At 35.2% G+C, this 18,621-nt stretch overlaps 2 protein-coding genes across 3 annotated transcripts in view; one reads left to right on the top strand and one right to left on the bottom strand.

The window, feature by feature from the left end:
* The window catches only part of Ralgps2 (Ral GEF with PH domain and SH3 binding motif 2), a gene marked incomplete at its 5' end in the record, with an annotated part of 106,151 nt that extends 90,213 nt beyond the window's left edge, over positions 1–15,938 (bottom strand). The window contains 3 exon segments of the mRNA XM_005374939.2: positions 8,787–8,837; positions 10,263–10,367; positions 15,800–15,938. Of these exon segments, the coding sequence (XP_005374996.1) occupies positions 8,787–8,837; positions 10,263–10,367; positions 15,800–15,856 (213 nt within the window).
* Positions 1–17,361, top strand: part of Angptl1 (angiopoietin-like 1) — a 64,659-nt gene extending 47,298 nt beyond the window's left edge. The window contains exon 5 of one of the 2 annotated variants that reach the window (XM_005374938.2): positions 17,174–17,361. In XM_005374938.2, the coding sequence (XP_005374995.1) occupies positions 17,174–17,217 (44 nt within the window). In that variant the 3' untranslated portion in view covers positions 17,218–17,361. The remainder of the gene's footprint in view (positions 1–17,173) is intronic. The other variant, XM_013521102.1, reaches the window with a different exon arrangement.
* Positions 17,362–18,621: the final 1,260 nt, after the last annotated feature.

The following is an 18,621-nucleotide window of genomic DNA, read 5'->3' as shown; positions in this document are numbered from 1 at the left end:
GCTAGCCATTCTTATTGGGGTAAGGTGGAATCTCAATGTTGTTTTAATTTTCATTTTTCGAATGACTAAACTAACTCTTAAAGGTTTGAACAAATTTATAGTCCCACTGACAGTATAGTGTTACCATTAAATCATGTTTTCTTTACACAAGTTGAATATTCCTTTTTCCAAAATACTTGGGACCAGAAATGTTTCAAATTTTGGAGTATTTGCCTAGACTTTACTGATTAAAGCACCCTTAACCTAAAAATTTAAAATGTGAAATGCCCCAAAATCTTTTGGGTTTTCAAATTAGGGATGTTCAACCTGCAGCTGTTACACATAGTATTGTTTAGGCAATAATAACAAAGAAAAAAAACTGTATTTGTTTAGTATGGATGCAATTTTTCCCCAAATATTTTCAATCTGAGGTTGGTTGAATCCCTATATATAGAACCTGCAGATATCAAAAGGCTGATTATAATATAAATGACCTATTGTGTTTATCTTTTAGGGTAGAACTTTCTTTGTTATGAATGTAATGTCCATTAGAAGACTTTCAGGCAGAGCTTGTCACTTTATGAATGCTTCAGTGTCTTATAGGAGACGGAAACATTACCTAGTGTATAGTACATATGTCAAGTAGCTCGCTTTACTTCAGAATTATAAAAAAAAACCCAGGGAATTAGTAGGTTGCAAGCAACCTTTGTCATAAATCACTCTGTGCTGAATGGTACAATACTCATTCGGAAGAGAGATTCATTAGTGTAATAAATATGGCAATACCTTCAGAATACAAGCTTTGCAGAGCGTCACAATTTAAAACAAACAAAAAACCAAAAATCCTATGAATATGGAGAACCTTCAGAATACAGTCAAGGCTTCCTCAACATGGAAAAGAGCTATGAATATGTAAGCATCCTGTAAAAGAAACTAAACCTTCAGGATCAAAAGAGAAATCATGCTAGGGTGATATATGTATTTAAGAAATGTGAAAAAATTGAGAAAGTGAGATTCAAATGAATACCAGAGATCATACTAGCAATTAATAAGTATAGAGAACCTTTCAGCTGAATTTCTACCTTTACTTAGCACTGAAGAATCCATATGTTGGAAGCAATTTAAAAATATTCTAGATTATGAAGCCCTCAGTGGTCATCTATCAAATTCTAAACAGGTAGTAACAATTGTTATTCTAGGCATTAGGTTCTTCACCAGGAAATGGTACAAAATGCTCCATCAGCCCTCGTGAAATTTATCTTCTACTAATGGGATCATAGGCTCCCAATCTATCATCACATTTGACTTGTGACTGGCTCTCAATCTTTGTTACCTCTTAGGACTCCTGCAGTTTTAGTTTTGATCAAAATTCCTATTTATTACTGCTTTATAACTATACTTAACTTCAGCTCTTATTCCTTTTGAATAAGAGCACTTAGAATAATTTCTTAAAAACCTGGATTTTTCCCCCCATCCAGTACTGAGGATTGAACACAGTGCCTTCACACTGAACTTCATCCCTAGCTTCTTTTTATTTTAAGACATCTTGCTAAGAGGTTAAACTGCCCAGCTCATGATCCTCCTGCCTCAGCCTCCCAGAGTGCTGGGATTACAGGCACACATCACTATTTAAAAGTTATTTAAAGATCAGCCAGGCCAAATACTCTTCTCACATTAAAAAAAAAAAAAGGTTTAAAGATCAAAGATTAAAAAAATTTATTGTATCAATAGTATACTATACTTGAATTTTTTTGAGGGGGGTATTGGGAATTGAACTTATGACCTTGCATTTGCCAGGCAGGTGCTTGTGCCACTGAGCTATTATTTCCAGCCCCTATAGTACACTATAAATGGTAAAGTTCAAACAAAATCTGGCTCCTTACCTTAGTGTTTTGCCACTGAATTTTTTTTTAAATTTTGTAATTCAAAGGGCTTTAAATAAATGAAGTGAGGTATTCAGAATTTAACTGAGTACTCATTTAGAACTGTGTGCTAGAAACTTTTTTTTTTTTTTTTTTTAAAAAGGATAGCAAAATGTACACAGCAATTTACCCCAAAAAACTGGTTTGAAGAAAGAGAGAAGTCAAAAAACAATTATTGGGCTGGGGATTTAGCTCAGCGGCAAAAGCGCCTGCCTGGCAAGCGCAAGGTCGTAAGTTCGGTTCCCGGTACCGGAGAAAAAAAAAACAAAAACAAAAACAAAAACAAAAACAATTATTTGGACACTAGAGTGATAAGGACATGTTGATAATGGTATAGTACAGATGATGCAACTATTTGTAACTTTCCTTCTTTGTAATCACTATTTTTACAATTTAGGCAAAAGCATTACTATTTTTTCTTATCACCAAGAAGAAAAGCCTAGTTGTTGGAAGGAGGATAGATCAGCAAAAAGGCTGGTTTAACAGGAGAAAAGTAACTGTGCACACAGAATGTTAATACATCACTACTTGAAATAAAGCTGTCCACGGACACGCACAGTTGCCCCTTATCAGTGGGGGTTGGTTCTAGAACCATTCTCTAATAATGAAATCTTCAGATGCCCAACTCCCTTATATAAAGTGGTGCACATAACCTCCTACATACTTTAAATTATTTCTAGGCTACTATAATGTGTAAACTGCTCTTTTACTGTACTGTTTAGGGAATAATACAAGAAAAACAGATTCTAAGTGTTTAGTACAGACCCAATATTTTTTCCTGAGTATTTTTTGATTCACATGGAATCCACAAACGCAGAATTCATGGACACAGAGAGCTGTCTACACACACACACACACACACACACACACACACACACGTGCGTGCAGTTTTAAGTCCTTTGATATAACAAGATCTTTAAAAGTAATTTCATGAAGTATTATGTACAGTTTTATAAAGTTTTATACACTGTACAGTTCTGTTTAGAAACTAGAATACTGGTATAATGGACAAAAACATGAAAATAAATTTACTAATGATAGTCTCAGAGATAGTGATTATTTTTTCACAATATTTGAGGTTTAGTTTTGATTTAACAAGAATTCCTTCTTTCTTTAATGAAGGTAATAGTCTCACTGCCTACCTAAGGAGATAGACAACATTTATTCTAATAAGACTACTACATAAGACTGGCTAATAACATACCCCAATCTTTTGTGAAATTTATCAGCAGCAAGAGTTGTAACACAATATTTACACCACCATTTTAGGAAACTTAGCAGTATTTAATACATTTAAGGATGTTCACATTTTACAACCCAATGATTAAGCCACTAAAGTACATTTATTTTATTTTATTTTATTTTTGTCTTTTTTTTGTTTGTTTGTTTTTTCTCCAGTACCGGGAACCGAACTCACGACCTTGCGCATGCCAGGCAGGCGCTTTTGCCGCTGAGCTAAATCCTCACCCCCTAAAGTACATTTATTAACATGGATACTGAACCATGTTGACACTGACATCTCCCAAATTGCCTAGACTGGAAATACATGCCAGTATATACCACCTAACTCAATACTCTCCTTGGGTAATCTAATAGTCACATAAAATTAAGTATATCCAAAGCCAAATTCTGTTCTAATCTCTAAAACTATTCCTAAGCTTTTCTCCTCAGAAAAGCTGTACCTGTGTTCTGTATGAATGGCTTCCCCAGGAGATATACAACACAGCAATTATAATATTACACCCTCAGAGAATACTGACTGTGTGCTGCTGGTGTCAGACCAAAACCTTGGCATCATCCCTGCCTTCTCTTTCATATATAGTATCTGACATTTGTATCTCCATTCCCATGCTGATCCAAGCCACCTTCATCTCTTACCTGGTCTCCTTCATTCAATCCTTGGAAATGCTCCTCCTCTCCATTTATGTTCACTTTCTCACTTACTCTAGTCAGCTGTCTGAAAGAGCGTCTTAAAAGGTAAATCAGAAAACGCCCGTCTTCTGCTCAAAACCCTCCTATAACTTGCCATCCTTCTCAGGCCGCGGGCTCCAGTTACCCAGCCCTCACTCACCCTCTCTTCTTGTACATTCCCCACCTTGCTCATTCACCTTTGCCCAGCTGTTCCCTATCTGAAACTGCTTCCCCAACACCTTCGACACTTGTTTTCTCACTTCCTTCAAGTCTTCCTTGGATATCACCTTCTCAGTAAAGCCTTCCTAAGCATTCTATCTAAAACTGCAACTCCCACTATTCTCACTTCACATCCCCTTCCCTTGCTTTATGCTTTTCATGACACTGTCTAGCACCATGTTGCTCAAATGCATACCTCCATTGGACAGCACTATTCTTATATGAAACACCGATAAAATGCTGGCGTTTATTAAAAGGAAAAATAAGTTTAAAGAGAACGCTGCTCAATTCCAGGTCCAAAAATGTAATTTTTATAAGGAATTTCACTTCTGCTGGGCATAGTGGTACACGCTTGTAACCCCGACACTCCACAAGCTGAGGCAGGAGAATTGTCAAGTTGAAGTTCCATATTATTATCAAGTACATCCACAAACATGTATGCCAATAAATTGGAGAACTCAGAAAAAAAAAGAGATATTCCTAGATATGTATGAATTACGAAAACTGAACCAAAAAGATGAAAAAATTCTGAATAGTGCAATAACAGATAATGAAACTGAAGCAATAATTTAAAAAACAAAAAAATGTTACCAACTAAAAGAAACCCCAAGACCTGATGCACTCACCGTTGAATTCTACTAGAACTTAACGGAAAATCTAACACCAATACTCCTCAAACGCTTTAATAAGTATGTCCAAAGTATTCCTGAAAGTTAGCATTACCCTGATTCCAAAACCAGACAAAGCACCAACCAAAAAAGAGAAGTACAAGCCAATCTCTCTCATGAACATAGATGCAAAAATCCTCAAGATACTGGCAAACAGAATGCAACAAATCATCAAAAAATTATACACCATGACCAAGTAGGCTTCACCCCAGGGATACAAAGATGGTGCAACATACATAAATAAACGTAATTCATTATTTAAACAAAAGCAAGGACAAAAATCTGGTGATCATCTTAAGAGACACAGAAAAGGCCTTAGATAAAATCTAACATCCATTTGTGATTGAAATTGGGATGAAAATAGGTATAGAAGAACCATGCCTCAGTCTACATGACAGACAATGAACATCATATTAAACAGGGAAAAATTAAATGTCTTCCTTTTAAAATCAAGAACAAGACAAGGATGTCCACTCTCACCATTCTCATTCAATACAGTCCTCAAAACACTGGCTAGAGCAATCAGGCAAGAGATAAAAAGGGAGTACAGACAGGAAAGGAAGAAATCAAGGTATCATCATTTACAAATGACATGATCCTCTACTTACAAAACCTAAAAATCTCCACTGAAAGACTCCTAGAATTAATCATATTCAGCAATGTAGCAGAATATAAAATAAACACTAATCAATAGTTTTCTATACACTAGTAATGAACTCACTGAGAAAGAAATTAGGAAAGTACCATTCACAGGTGCATCAAGAAAATTAAACACATAGGAATTAACTTAACCAAGGAAGTGAAAGACCTCTATGAGAATTACTCTGAAAAAGGAAATTAAAGAGGACATCAGAAAATGGAAAGATAACCCATGTTCCTGGACAGGCAGAACCAATGTAGTTAAAATGGCTACACTTCCAAAACTGATGTAGATTTAACCCAATCCCAATCAAAATAAGCATTCCTCACATATCTAGGGGAAAAAAAAATCCAAAAATTCATATGGAACCAGAAGAGACCCAGAATGGCAAAAGTAATTCTGGGAAACAAAAGTAAAGATGGAGGCAACACAACCCCAGATCTTAAATAATATGATAGCTGGGCATGGTGGCACACATCTGTAATCCCAGCACTCAGGAGGCTGAGGTACGAGGATCACTGTGAGCTCAAGGTCAGCATGGGCTACAAAGGCCAGCCTGAACTGCACAATGAAATCCTGTCTCATTTAAAAAAAAAAAAAAGTTGTATTACAAAGCCGCAGTGAATTTAAAAAAAAAAAAAAAAAAAAAAAACTCAGCCTGGTACAGATACAAAAAACGAAATGGGGATCAATGGAACAGAACAGAGGAAGGAGAAAAAACCTCAGACACACTGATTTGATCTTTAACAATGGAGTCTGCTATGGTTTGTGTCTGCATGTCTCCTGAAAAGCGTCATGCAGTCTTGAGGGTGGACTTTTTGGAGGCAGCTGAATCTAGAGTTTGAGATTGGTTCATTGTCTACTGCTGGGACTGGGGGTTTAAATGCTACACCTGCCCTAGGGCGGGTAGCCTGCATACAATATAAGGGAAGAAAAGAGGCTTGCCTTTTTTGCATTTGTTGCTTTTGCTGTCTTCTGCTGGCATGAACTGTTGCCTCTGGGCCACACCACCCTGCCTTGGAGCCAGCGGATTACGGTCTGAAACTTCTACAAACTATGAGCTAAATAAGCCTTTTCCCCTTTAACATTGGGTATCAGGTATTTTGTTTCAGCAATGAGGGAAAAGTAACTAACTGGAGGAAAACTAGCCTCTTTAACAAATGGTGCTCAGAAAACTGGATATCCACATGCAGAAGACTGAGTCTAGATCCATATATCTTACCATGTACTAAACTAAAATCAAAATGGATCGAAGATCTAAATGTTAAAACAGAAGCACTTAAGGAAGATTAAAATAGGTAAAGCTTGGTAAGGGATAAAAAGAGGGCCACTGCTTGTTACTTCTTACTTGTTGGTTGCTGATTTCTGTCCACCATGAACTGTTTCTCCTCTGCAATGCCCTTCTACCATGCCACCTGCCTTGGAGCCAGCCAACTATGAAGTGAAACCTCTACAAACTGTGAGCTAAATAAACCTTATCTTCTTTAAAAATAAATAAATAAAATAAGTAAAACCCTTGAAGTCATAGGCATAAGCAAAAATTATGAACCTCAGCTGTACAACAAATTGTATGAAGAATCAATAAATTGGATCATACCAAAGTAAAAGATCAAGTTCTTGACTGCAAAGAAAACAACCAACAAAGTGAAGAGACAACCTCCAGAATGGGAAAAAAATTTTGCCAGCTGCTCCTCAGACAGAAGGCTGACATCTACAATATATAAAGAAATCAAAAGAGTAGGACCCCCCCCCAAATAAAAGACCCAATCAGAAAATGGACAATTGAAATGAATAGGCACTTAACGGAAGTAGTAGTACAGATGGCCAATAAATAAATACATGCAAAAATGTTCAACATCACTGGCCATTACAGAAAATTGAAAGAGCACTGAGATACCACCTACTCCATTCTTTATGGCTATCATCAAGAAATCAAATCTAACAAATCCTGGTAAGGCTGCAGGGAAAAAGGAACCCTTCTACATTGTTGATGGGACTGTAAACTAGTACAACCACTGTGGACATCAGTATGGAAAGTGCTTAATTAAAAAACTAAAAATAGAAATTCCATTTGACCCAGCTATTCTCCTTTTAGATATCTTCCCCAAAGTTAAAGTCATCATTTTACAGGGATGTATGTAAACCCATGTTCACAACAGTATTATCCATATAATAGTTAAATCTTGGAAGCTGCCTATATGCCCATCAACAGATGAGTAGATAAAGAAAATGTGGTACTTATACACAATGGGATACTACTCTGCCATAAAGGATAAATTTGAGGCATATGTAGGAAAATGGATGCTCCTTAAGATTATGATATTAAGTGAAATAAATCAGATATACAAGTTCAAATATCACATGGTTTCTCATAAGAAACTCAAATTATAAATAAAGAACAAAATAAAAAATAATAGAAAGTAGGGAAATCCTTTTCAAATATGAAGGGAAATAAAAGATGGAGGGAGGGGGAGAAAAGAAGGGATAAAAAAGAATAAAAAAATGGAAACAGAGCTTTTATAAATGGAAAAGGTAAAAAGAATTGGAGGAAGCAGGGAAGAATGGAAGGGGAAAGGGACAAAATATATATATATATCTTACGTAATGTGCTATTAGGTATGTAATTTTCTAGTAAGTTACTTAATGTCAATATTTCATGTTTGCCATGTGTAAAATTAAGCAGTAGGCCTACATGATCTATTGAGTTCTTGACATTTTTACAAGTCTTTTTCTTTTTTCCATGCCATAGAGGGTTCTCTTAAATAGAACCATTGGCTTAACAGTAGACAAAAAACGATATATTTGATAAATAATGCACAAATAGAAAATGGTTCCTATATTTAAGTGTTAAAAATGAAGTACACATTTTCTTATCTTTTAGAATAAAACCAAAAGAATGAATTTTTTTCTTTTCTTTTTGTATTTTGAGTCAGGGTCTTATAAGGACCAGGCTGCACTGGAACTTGAAGTTTTTTTTTAATCAGTACATATTTGCAGTAAATAATGACTGCATTTACCTTGGGGAGTTTGTAAAGTACATGATACATCTTAAGGGTTTTTTCTTTGTCCTTGTTTTCTCACCAGAAAGAGGAGATGCTCCCATACCCAGGGTGTGAAAAATGATAGGAATGCTAAACATGTACCCCATTTACAGAAGTACTACCTTAGTCCTTTTCTTCTGATTAAGAACAGAAAAGTGTTCTTTGATACTTTCTCTGTAAATTAATGAAGCCAAATCAAAATTATTTAAACAAATCTGTTTATAACTCAATGATGTATTGTTATGAGTGCCACATAATTTCTGAGGCCTAACTAATACAAATTATATCAAAAGCTTTAATCATTTTACAACATGAAATATAATTTGATAATTCTAAAACTGATTAATTAGGATAGTACAACTGACCATTTTCTGTATTTAAAAAGAACATTCATAAAATTACTTACATCTGGTTGAATAGCTTTAAATACTGGGACATCCATTAGTGTTATCTGACCCTGAAATAAAAAAGTGAAAAAATGACAATTTCTTTTTTGGAACTGTGTGATATGTCATATACTCTAAATAAAAATTAGGGGCTGGGGATAGGGCTCAGGGGTAGAATACTTGCTTAGCATGTGACAGCTAGCACTGCAAAAAACAAAAAAAATTACATGGTACTCTAAAATATTTCTGAATATTCAATTTTATAAGGGTTTATAGAAAATTTTTAAAAACTAGTCCTAGTACCATTAAATATAATTATTTCTAATTATCTCATGCCTGTTTACACTGTCTTCTCAAAAATGAGGTAAAGTTAGAAAATAAAAGCTGAAGAATTTGGACAAAATGGCACACATTAAATCAAAAACAAAATCAGGTATTTCAGAGCAGTGTTCTTGTTATAAAGATTAAATTACTGCTCCTCAAACAGTAACATAAAATCTATTATCAATAAAAGATGTTTTCTTTTTAATTCATAAAAAGTAATAAGATGATAGCCAGGCATGGTGGTGCACACCTGTAATCCTAGCTACTTAAGAAGCAGAAGCAGGAGAATCACAAATTCAAAGGCAGACTGGGAAACTTAGTGAGACTCTGTCTCAAAATTAGAATTTTAAAAATGAGCAGTAGCAGAGTGCTTGTCTACAAGCACATATAGCCCTGGGCTCAAACCCAGTACCACAAATACCAGAAAGTAATGAGACCACACTAAAGGCAACACATTATAAAATTACACGCTATGGGCCTATCTCACTTATGGTTGTAGATACAAAACAAAATTCACAAATATATGGAACAAATATATGATCAAGAATAATTTATTCCTTGAATGTAAGAATGGTTCAGTGTCAGAAAATCAATGTACTTTATTAACAAATTAAAAAATAACAGAAATTAACACAGTTAAAAATAAAAACATTTTTGATACTCGTCATGATATTCTAATGATCCCTTCTGATTCTTTTTGAACTTTTAAGTTAAGAAAAACAAGAAAAATACTTCTCAGATATGTCAACGAAGTATAGAATCCGTTTGGGGATAAATGTATAGACTGATAGAAGTACTTATTATTACCAAATTGAAGATATAACTTATAAAGCGGCTCCCCAAGATTCTTATATTCCCCACACTATCCTGTTTATGCCATAGTTTTGCTACTTTCTCCCCAAATTCCCATAACTATGTTTTTTATTTTTTTGAGACAGGGTCTTGCTATGTAGTTTAGGTTGGCCTTGAACTCACCACGTACACCAGGCTGGCCTTGAACTCACTGTGATCCTCCTGTGTTAGCCTTCTGAGTGTTGGGATTATAGGCATGTGCCACCATACCTGGCCATAAGCATTTTTTAAGTGATCTCTTTTGCTACAAAATCTAATTCAACAGCACCAATATTTAAATTATGTGAAAAATCTAAAGAAGGAAGAGCCAGGAAGCTTACCGCATATTCTTCTGGTGTAACCTTAAGAACATCAAATACCACTGCATCAAAGCTTTTCTTCAGTTCAGAACCTTTGTCACTTAATGATTCAGAGCTGCTACTTTTCTGTTAATTGAAACAAAACGCAGCTATTTTAGCACTGTCTCACAGCCAATGTTATAGAAACTAGATACACTGAATGTCTAGAAACTAGGAACAGAGGAAGCTAAGCAGAGTGGGTTAGGAAAGGCTGTAGAAAAGCTGGGACATGCTGCTTAGCTGCAAGAGCATGAAAGGGTCATATAATCTGAATCTAACCTCAGCTTTAGATTTTACACTCTTGAGTAAATCATTTTAGTGTGTTCACTTTATTCATCCCTACATTCTATCTACAGAAATAAAACACTTAACTAGTTTAGTGGTTTTCAAGTAGGGTAAAGGCAGGTAAGGAGAGAGGATATCTGTCCATGGTCATGTGTCACTTAGAGATAAGCTCTGAGAAGTGTGTTTTTAAATAATTATGTTATCAAGTAAATATCACAGGGTACACTCAAACAAACTGTAATAGCTATACCACTAGGAGATGTAATCCTGTAGGACCACTGCTGTATATGCAGTCCACTGTTGATCAGGATGTCATCATGCACAGCATGAAAAATTTTTAAACTGATTTTTATTTTTTAGGAAAAGATGTTACTTTTGTAACATAAACCTAAGAGGACATCCAAAACTCTACTAAGTAAAGAGCTGTGTCATCTGTTCTTATTTGTTAAGTGATACTGTCATTGAAGTTTCATTGATATTGCTCTTCCTATACATTACAAATAAATATGCTTTCTACTTTAAGGCTACTGGGTTTTAAGTTTGAATATGCTACTGCTACTTGTAGAATAAAAGGTAGTTTGGGGCCCTGAAAAATCTTTTTACTGTTAAATTTCCACTTCATCTGTGCCATGACAGAAAAAAATACATTCTGCAGCAGCTGACTTCAGAGGATCATCAGTACAAGAACATTTAGAACAGTCTATTCAATGAGGCTAAGATATTAGGTTACAATTAACAGCACAAAGTTTCAACCATGAGAGTTTACACCTGTCAACTTATCGGCTATTATACATCAGTTTTGAACACACATCATTATGTCTCAGTTTTACATTACTCCCTTTCACTAGCAGCTAAAAATCAAGTATGGAGTCACAATCACTATAAAAAAGACTGTCATTAATTTTGGAAAATTCACAAAAATTATTGCTTCAAGTATTTCTCCTGGTCCTTCCTCTCTTCTCTGCTCTTCTCCTTGCATGTATTTACTTCATTTGTCATTATCCCACAACCCTTAGCTATTCTCTTCTTTTTTGCTTTTTATAAGTTTCAATATTCCTTCTTGTATGACCCATTTGTACTCTCATCTACTTTTTTTCTTTAGAGTTCTTCACACTGACAGTTACTTAATTCCCAGTTGATAATAATCTCTGCAATATATGAGTCTTGTTCTCTTGATGTAGCTCTTCAAACTGTGTTTTTTCTTGCCTTTTAGCATACTTTGTAACCTTCTGCTGAAGGCTAGATGATACACTGGGTAACAGGAACTGAGGTTAGAAAGACCTCTGATATAAGGGTTCACGTGCTAGGAGTTATGCTGTATTTACAACACTATGATGATGTTGAGTCTTCAATTTCCCCTTACATCTTTTTTTTTGTCCTTTTGTCTTTGGGTTTCTCTAAAAACTGCTTCTTAAAGAGTCTGAGTCTTACAGCTCTTTCAGCTATACCGTGTTACCACGTAGGAGCCTGTTAATGTGGTGGTGAAGTGTAGAAGTGGGGAAGCACCCTATGGTCCTATGATTTGGTTTCAGTCTTTTAGTGAGCATGCACTCCTAGACTGTACTCTTGACAAATGCTTCTATATCCCATACACTCCACTTAGGTGAGACAGGGAGGCTCGAGGGGGCCTGAAGTTGAGTCTCTTCTCCGAAGTAAATGAGGTTCTGATAAAAGTAGCTTTCCTTGAGGCCAGTGATAGTGAGGAACCACTTAAGAGCTTTCAATGACAACAAACAGCTGGCTGTGGCACATGTGACAGGTTTGCCAAGACTGCTCTAGGCATGTATTTTAAAAGTTACTTTCTCTTGGTATTTCAAAATGGCTACTTTCCCCATGCCCCTGCTAGAATTGAAAGGGGATTTTAATCTGGTCCTTATTTTGAGTACTTGGTGGGCATCCTAGAGGTAAGAAAAATTACTGAAAACAGGGTAAAAAAGCCTAAGACTAGGCTTCTACTTGTTTTTAACAATCATCCTAGTCTACCCTTAGCCTTCAGCATTAGCCAGTTCTAGTGCATTCCTGCCCCATGACTTCTGCTCCTGTCCCCTATCTGCCTGTTGCTCCAGTTTTCAGAGCATCGCTGTTTGTTTGCTCTGTAACACCAACTCTCAGAAAGCTAAGGAAAGTTACAGATTTTCAGACTGTTTGGCTTTTCTTCTAGTGTGATGACAAGAGTGAGGAATTCCAAGGCCTTTACAAACTGAAGCAGAAACCACAAATCTCCAAACAAGAGTACTTTCTTTCAGGTGTTTAGTCTCTATGACTAATATATAGTATGCCAACAGTATTTTATGTACTACAAGTAATACGGAAATTTATGCATGTTTATTATTTAAGCAGGCACTAGTTAAACAGCATACACTAACCCAGTAACTGTGCATTTATGTACTGGTATATACATGGTAAATATATATATTTATGTTCATTTTACATATAAAATTGGTACTCTTCTCCAGTTTTTAACTAATTTAAGACAAGTTAACTAAAATAGGGCAATTTTATTGCTTATCAAAGAGTAAACACTCCCTTCTTTTCCTTCTCACAAGCTATTTGTACAGGCTTAAAAATTATTAATGATGTACTTCAATATGTCTCCCCAAAACCATTAATAAAGTGGAAATGATAAAAAGGTAATCAGTACTTAAGCATAATGTTCAACAAGAGAACAGCAGTAATTCTTCATTTAAGGCAAGCCTCAAAAATTACTGACAGTTGGGCTGGAGGTGTAGTTCCTTGGTAGAGCACTTGCCTAACATGTGTGAGGACTTGGGTTCAATCCCCAGCCCCACCAAACCAAACCACATCAAAGCAGCAACAAGAAAAACCTACTAAGCTCAGCGTGGTGGTGTACACCTGTAATTCCAGCACTCGGGAGGCTGAGGCAGGAGGATCCTTGTTAGTTTGAGGCCAGCCTGGGCTACAAAGTAAGCTCAAGGCCAGCCTGAACTGCATAGCAAGACCCTGTCTCAAAAAGACAAACAAAACAAAACAAAACAAAAAAAAAACCCTACTCATATTTCTGAATGTCTGAAAGTATGTTCACTATAATTTTCTTAGTGATATAGAAGCTTTAAGTACAGATTAAACATTAAAGATACTGAAAAAAGCTCAACTGATTCAGATCACCTTTATGTGAAATCTGCATTCTGATATATTAATAGAACTGTATCTTAAAAGAAAGTGGAAAATATATTATAAATTTTATGTTCTTGCTGCAGAAGGACTATCTAAACAGCAGACCCTTTCACCCTTACTTTGGATGTTAAACTGTGTTACTCTGAAGCCTGACAGAATTCATTCATTTTTAGGAAAGACAACAGAATTTTTTATACATGTGATATAATTATACATGTGTGTTATACTTGGTACATATGCGTGTGAAACATTTGGTACATAATTTAGTACTGCTTCCTAAAATATTAGAACAGATGTAAACACTTTGGATACATAGTTATATTATAAACATACAAACATACATTTTCTAGAAATATGGTTATAATATACCAAGTATATATACACATACAGAAAATATAGTCTCTGTCTCAATGAGGAAAAAAAAGCTATGCAAAAACATACTTAAAAGTTTGCTTAGGAGACTGTTAAAAGTACAATACTTGAACTACATGATGAAAGATAAAAGTTTTTTTGGGTGCAGGGGTACATTAAAAAGGGGAGAAAAATTCCAAAAGAAAAACTGACACAGATAATATAATAGTAGTTTATATAAAAATTAGGAAAATGTACTATTCTTTCAACAGAACGTAAATTTTGATTATTAGGAGAAAGTTAGCCCATTAGAGAGAAAACTTGGGACCAGGACTTCAAAGGCATGATGGGTGTTTGAATTAGTAGGTAATAAGAAACCACAGCCAAGTGCTGGTGCCACGCATCTGTAATCCCAGCATTCAGGAGACTGAGGCAGGAGGATGATCTTGAGTTCAAGGTCAGCCTGGATTACATAGTGAGTTCAAGGCCAGCTTGAACTACATAGCAAGACCCTGTCTCAAAAACTTCAAAACAAAAAGACACAAATTGTTGGTTTGCGGACAAGATAAAGTTTAAGAGTGTATTTTAAGACCATTAATGATAGATTTGTGTCAAATGGATCAGAAACACAGATTACGAGACCAAATTAAAAGGCCATTGCAATAATCTAAACAAGAAATACTAAATGACCAAACTAGGATGGGTTTAGTAGAAATAAGGACACAAGGCTAGAGATAAAGTGTGGTGAACAGCTGGCTCCAAGACAGCTGCCGAAGATCTCCATCTTTGTGTATTCCTGCCCTAACGCAATTCTCTCCCCTGTGATGTGGGCAAGACTTATGCCTTGTTTCTACTTAACATAATATGGTAAAAGTGACAAGTTGTTATTCCATGACCACATTATGTAAGACAGTAATTTCTGCCTTGCTGGTAGACTCTGTTATGATGAGAAGACAGTTCTGGTGGGCAAAGGAAAAGGGAATAAACAAAAAACTCTAAAGGTTTAAATTTAGATGCTATGAACATGTGCTATGACTGGAAGTGAAAAAAGCCCTGGAGTGTTATAGTTCTTAACAAATTTTGAGGTCAAGGTGTTAAATTGTTGAACAGTCATAAACATTATTCTCCAATATAGTAAGAGAAAAACAAAGGAGAAACATAGGTGACAGCTGTGGAAACTATTAAGAAAAGTACTCTAAATGTGTGGGCAAAGCAAAAAAGAAAAAAGTGAAGCAGAAATAATATAACTATACATTACAGACATGAGCACCTAATTCAGCTTCTACCTCCACCTTACAGTCTAGGGTACATTAGCCAAGTAAATCCTTCTAGAATTCCAGCTTGTCAGCACTTTGATCTCATCCAACAGGTTTGAAACCAAGGGATCTTGATATAGTGATTCCAAATAAAAGAAATTTTCTTTGCCTCAGTTATACTATTGCTTTCAAGGTTTATGTAATTTAAAAACACCCTAAAAGAAGTTATTTTTCCTTTAAAACTAAACCTAAGAAAGTGTTTCCCAGTAATCATTATTAGTCATTTTTTTCCAAGCATCCTTAACAGGTAAGGATTAAATGTTTCTGAGATGCACGATTAACACATGAATGGCAAAACTGAAAGTTAAAAAAAGTCTTTAAAAATGTGAGGGCTTTTCCTCACATTCTGCTTTTAAAATATGGTATACCAAAATGCCTGAAAAATTAGAAAGCCAGATAAGAAATTTTAACTAAGTTCTGTAAGTGTCTTACCTCAGAAGCAGTAGCTGGGATATTAACACTGCTTGTCTGTCCGTTCATTAGGTCCATGCTTCACTCATCAGTCCCCGACCTACGTCAGCAGTAACAGAGGACTGATTACTTCATGTCCAGGGCCACAGATACATTATTCCTATTTAAAAAAAAAATCCAGGAAAGTTAAAATGATGTTTTCCTTAGAGTTTAAGAAAGCAAATTCTGCAAAGCGCCTGCCTGGCAAGCACAAGGTCGTGAGTTCGGTTCCTGGTACCGGAGAAAAACCAAAATCAAAAAAAAAAAAAAAAAAAAAAAGAAAGCAAATTCTGTGTCTACCACCACTCTAAGACACAAAATACTATAACTTTGTTAAACTCTTTTTATGTCAGTGAAACTAAATCCAGATTGAGGACACTCTTTTCTCAAATGATGAGAGACACTGAATGGGCAGTACTGAGTAACTGCTACTGTTATATTCATCCTGAAGCATTATTTTCACTGATTAATATTTTAAGAAAAAGATCAACCGGGTAACTTTTTTAGTTAAGTAAATAATTATAAAAACCATGTGACAAAGTAACACATTCCATACATGATAAATTTTTTGAGACCCAAACGACACTTCTCAATCAACAATACTTAATAAGCTTATCAGTCCTAGTGGTATCACAATATAAGCTAATTTATATAGGACTTTAAAGTTTATTAACATCCTCAATCCATGATCTTACTGATTTTCACAACTACCAATGACATTATTTGGGAAAGATATTTTAAAATGAAATATAACAATAATACTATTATTATTCCCATATAAGAAACAGAACTTCAGGAAGGTAAGTGAGGAACTAAAACCAAGACTCAAACCATCAATTCTAGTCAAATATTCTTCCTATAACACCATATGCCATGCGATCAAAAAATACAGCTGTGGCCAACTACCATTCAACAGGAAGGAAGATCTTCAATATAAGTGGTGGCCTGTGGAACCAGTGTGTGACAGGTTTCAACTTATTTGGTGCAGTCACTCTGTTGTGAGCTATAGTTGAGAGAAGGTATGTTTTAAAATGTGTGTAAATCATGGGTCACAAACAAGAATTTACATGAAACAATCAACTTTATTGGAGTTTTGTGATCACGCCCTTTTAAATTCCAGATTTTTAAGACTGTGTTTTGACCTTGATAGAATTGTGTGAACTGAGTTTCTATCCAGGAACTCTCCTGGGAACTGTAAATATTGTAAGGGCTTATTATTTAAGGAATAATGTACATAGAAAATGGCTAGAAATGGGCAAATAGTTTTACCCTCCATTATGATGCCACATTGCACATTACTTTTAATACAGAAATTTCTATCAGAAACATTATGGTATGTCCCAACTCATTTACCAGGTCTGGCATCACGCAACATCTGCTTCTCCCCAAAGTCAAAATGACCATGGAAAGGTAACTGTTTTTAATTGATTCAGGACATCAAGGCAGCCAGCCACGACAGCACAACTACACAGATACTCACAAAAGAGGCCTTCAGAACTGCTTCAGAAGGTGGCAAGAATGATGGGATAATTGTATTCAAATATTTTGAGGGAGATTAATGGTAATGTGCCTTTTGCTGTAATTTTTTAAAAAATTAAAAATATTCATTGTACTTCTGATAATGCCTCATTATTTCTTCTCACTTTACTGGATGTGAAAATGTTCACTTGAAGTTTTAATATCTTTCCTTAACTTGCCACATAGTACTGAAAAAGGTAACTATCTTTGTCTAAAACAACTTCTCTTTAGTATGACGGGGAGGAAGACTTTAAGGTCCTTTTTCAACTTTAAAATTTCTACAATGTTTTTCAGAAGAGAAATATGTCTCTGTAAATTAGGTATTCTACATTATACTAACTTTAAAACTAAGTTTGAAATATCAATAATAGTTCCTCCAATGCTGTTTCTTTTCTCTGGAGAAGCAAAGTAGGACAATAAGTTAAAAGCAAACTCTAGAACAAGACTGCCTTACTTTTAAGCCCAGCAAACCTGAATTTTTCTGTTTTATTTCCACACCTATAAAACAGGGATAACACTAAACAGCTACTCAACAGAGGTATGGTAGGGAGAAATGAGCTAGTACACACAAAAGCACTTCAGACAATACTGGTACAGGATTAAGAGTACTATTATAGTGATGCAGCAGTGAAGCAGATTTTGTTACTGTCTACTTAATCCAAGTAAAGTTTAAATTCAATGGTGTCATTGCTACAGGAGAAAAAGACAAAAATCTTTAAAATGTAGCTCTAGGAAACATGTTGACGAATACCACTAACATCCTAATAAAAATCTAATGAGTAAGAATGCACCAAATCTGTTTCCTAGATGGAGTACAACACGTTCCAGGTTTTCAAAAGCTTAAACATTATGTTAGCAACTTTAATCATATCTTTTATATTCGTTTCTTCAGATTAGCCTAAGCACCTCTAAGAGTAGAACACTGTGCTAGAGTTTTTAAGGTAAGAAACGTATATGAAGGAATAGAATTTCAAAACCACTGTAACTCATTTAGAAAATTGATGTGAAAATGAATAAAGCACAGATATACTGTAATTCCCTCTAATATATACTATCTCACTCAATTAGCTTCACTGTCTTTATAAAAGATGAACTTGTATTTATACTGCTATACAAAATCAGCTTGATAATGCTAATTTTTTGTCTGTTTGCTTGTTTTAATACAAGCTCTCATTATGCAGTACAGGCTACTGTGTAGCCCAAGCTACCCTCACATTCCTGGTGAGCCATCTGCCTCAGCCTCCCAAGTGCTGGGAAACAATTCTAATTTTGATAGTATCAGTCTG

The sequence above is a fragment of the Chinchilla lanigera genome, unplaced genomic scaffold, assembly GCF_000276665.1.
Source record: "Chinchilla lanigera isolate Chin_1 unplaced genomic scaffold, ChiLan1.0 scaffold00005, whole genome shotgun sequence".
Taxonomy (NCBI): domain Eukaryota; kingdom Metazoa; phylum Chordata; class Mammalia; order Rodentia; family Chinchillidae; genus Chinchilla; species Chinchilla lanigera.
This window is presented reverse-complemented; position numbering and strand designations above follow the sequence as displayed.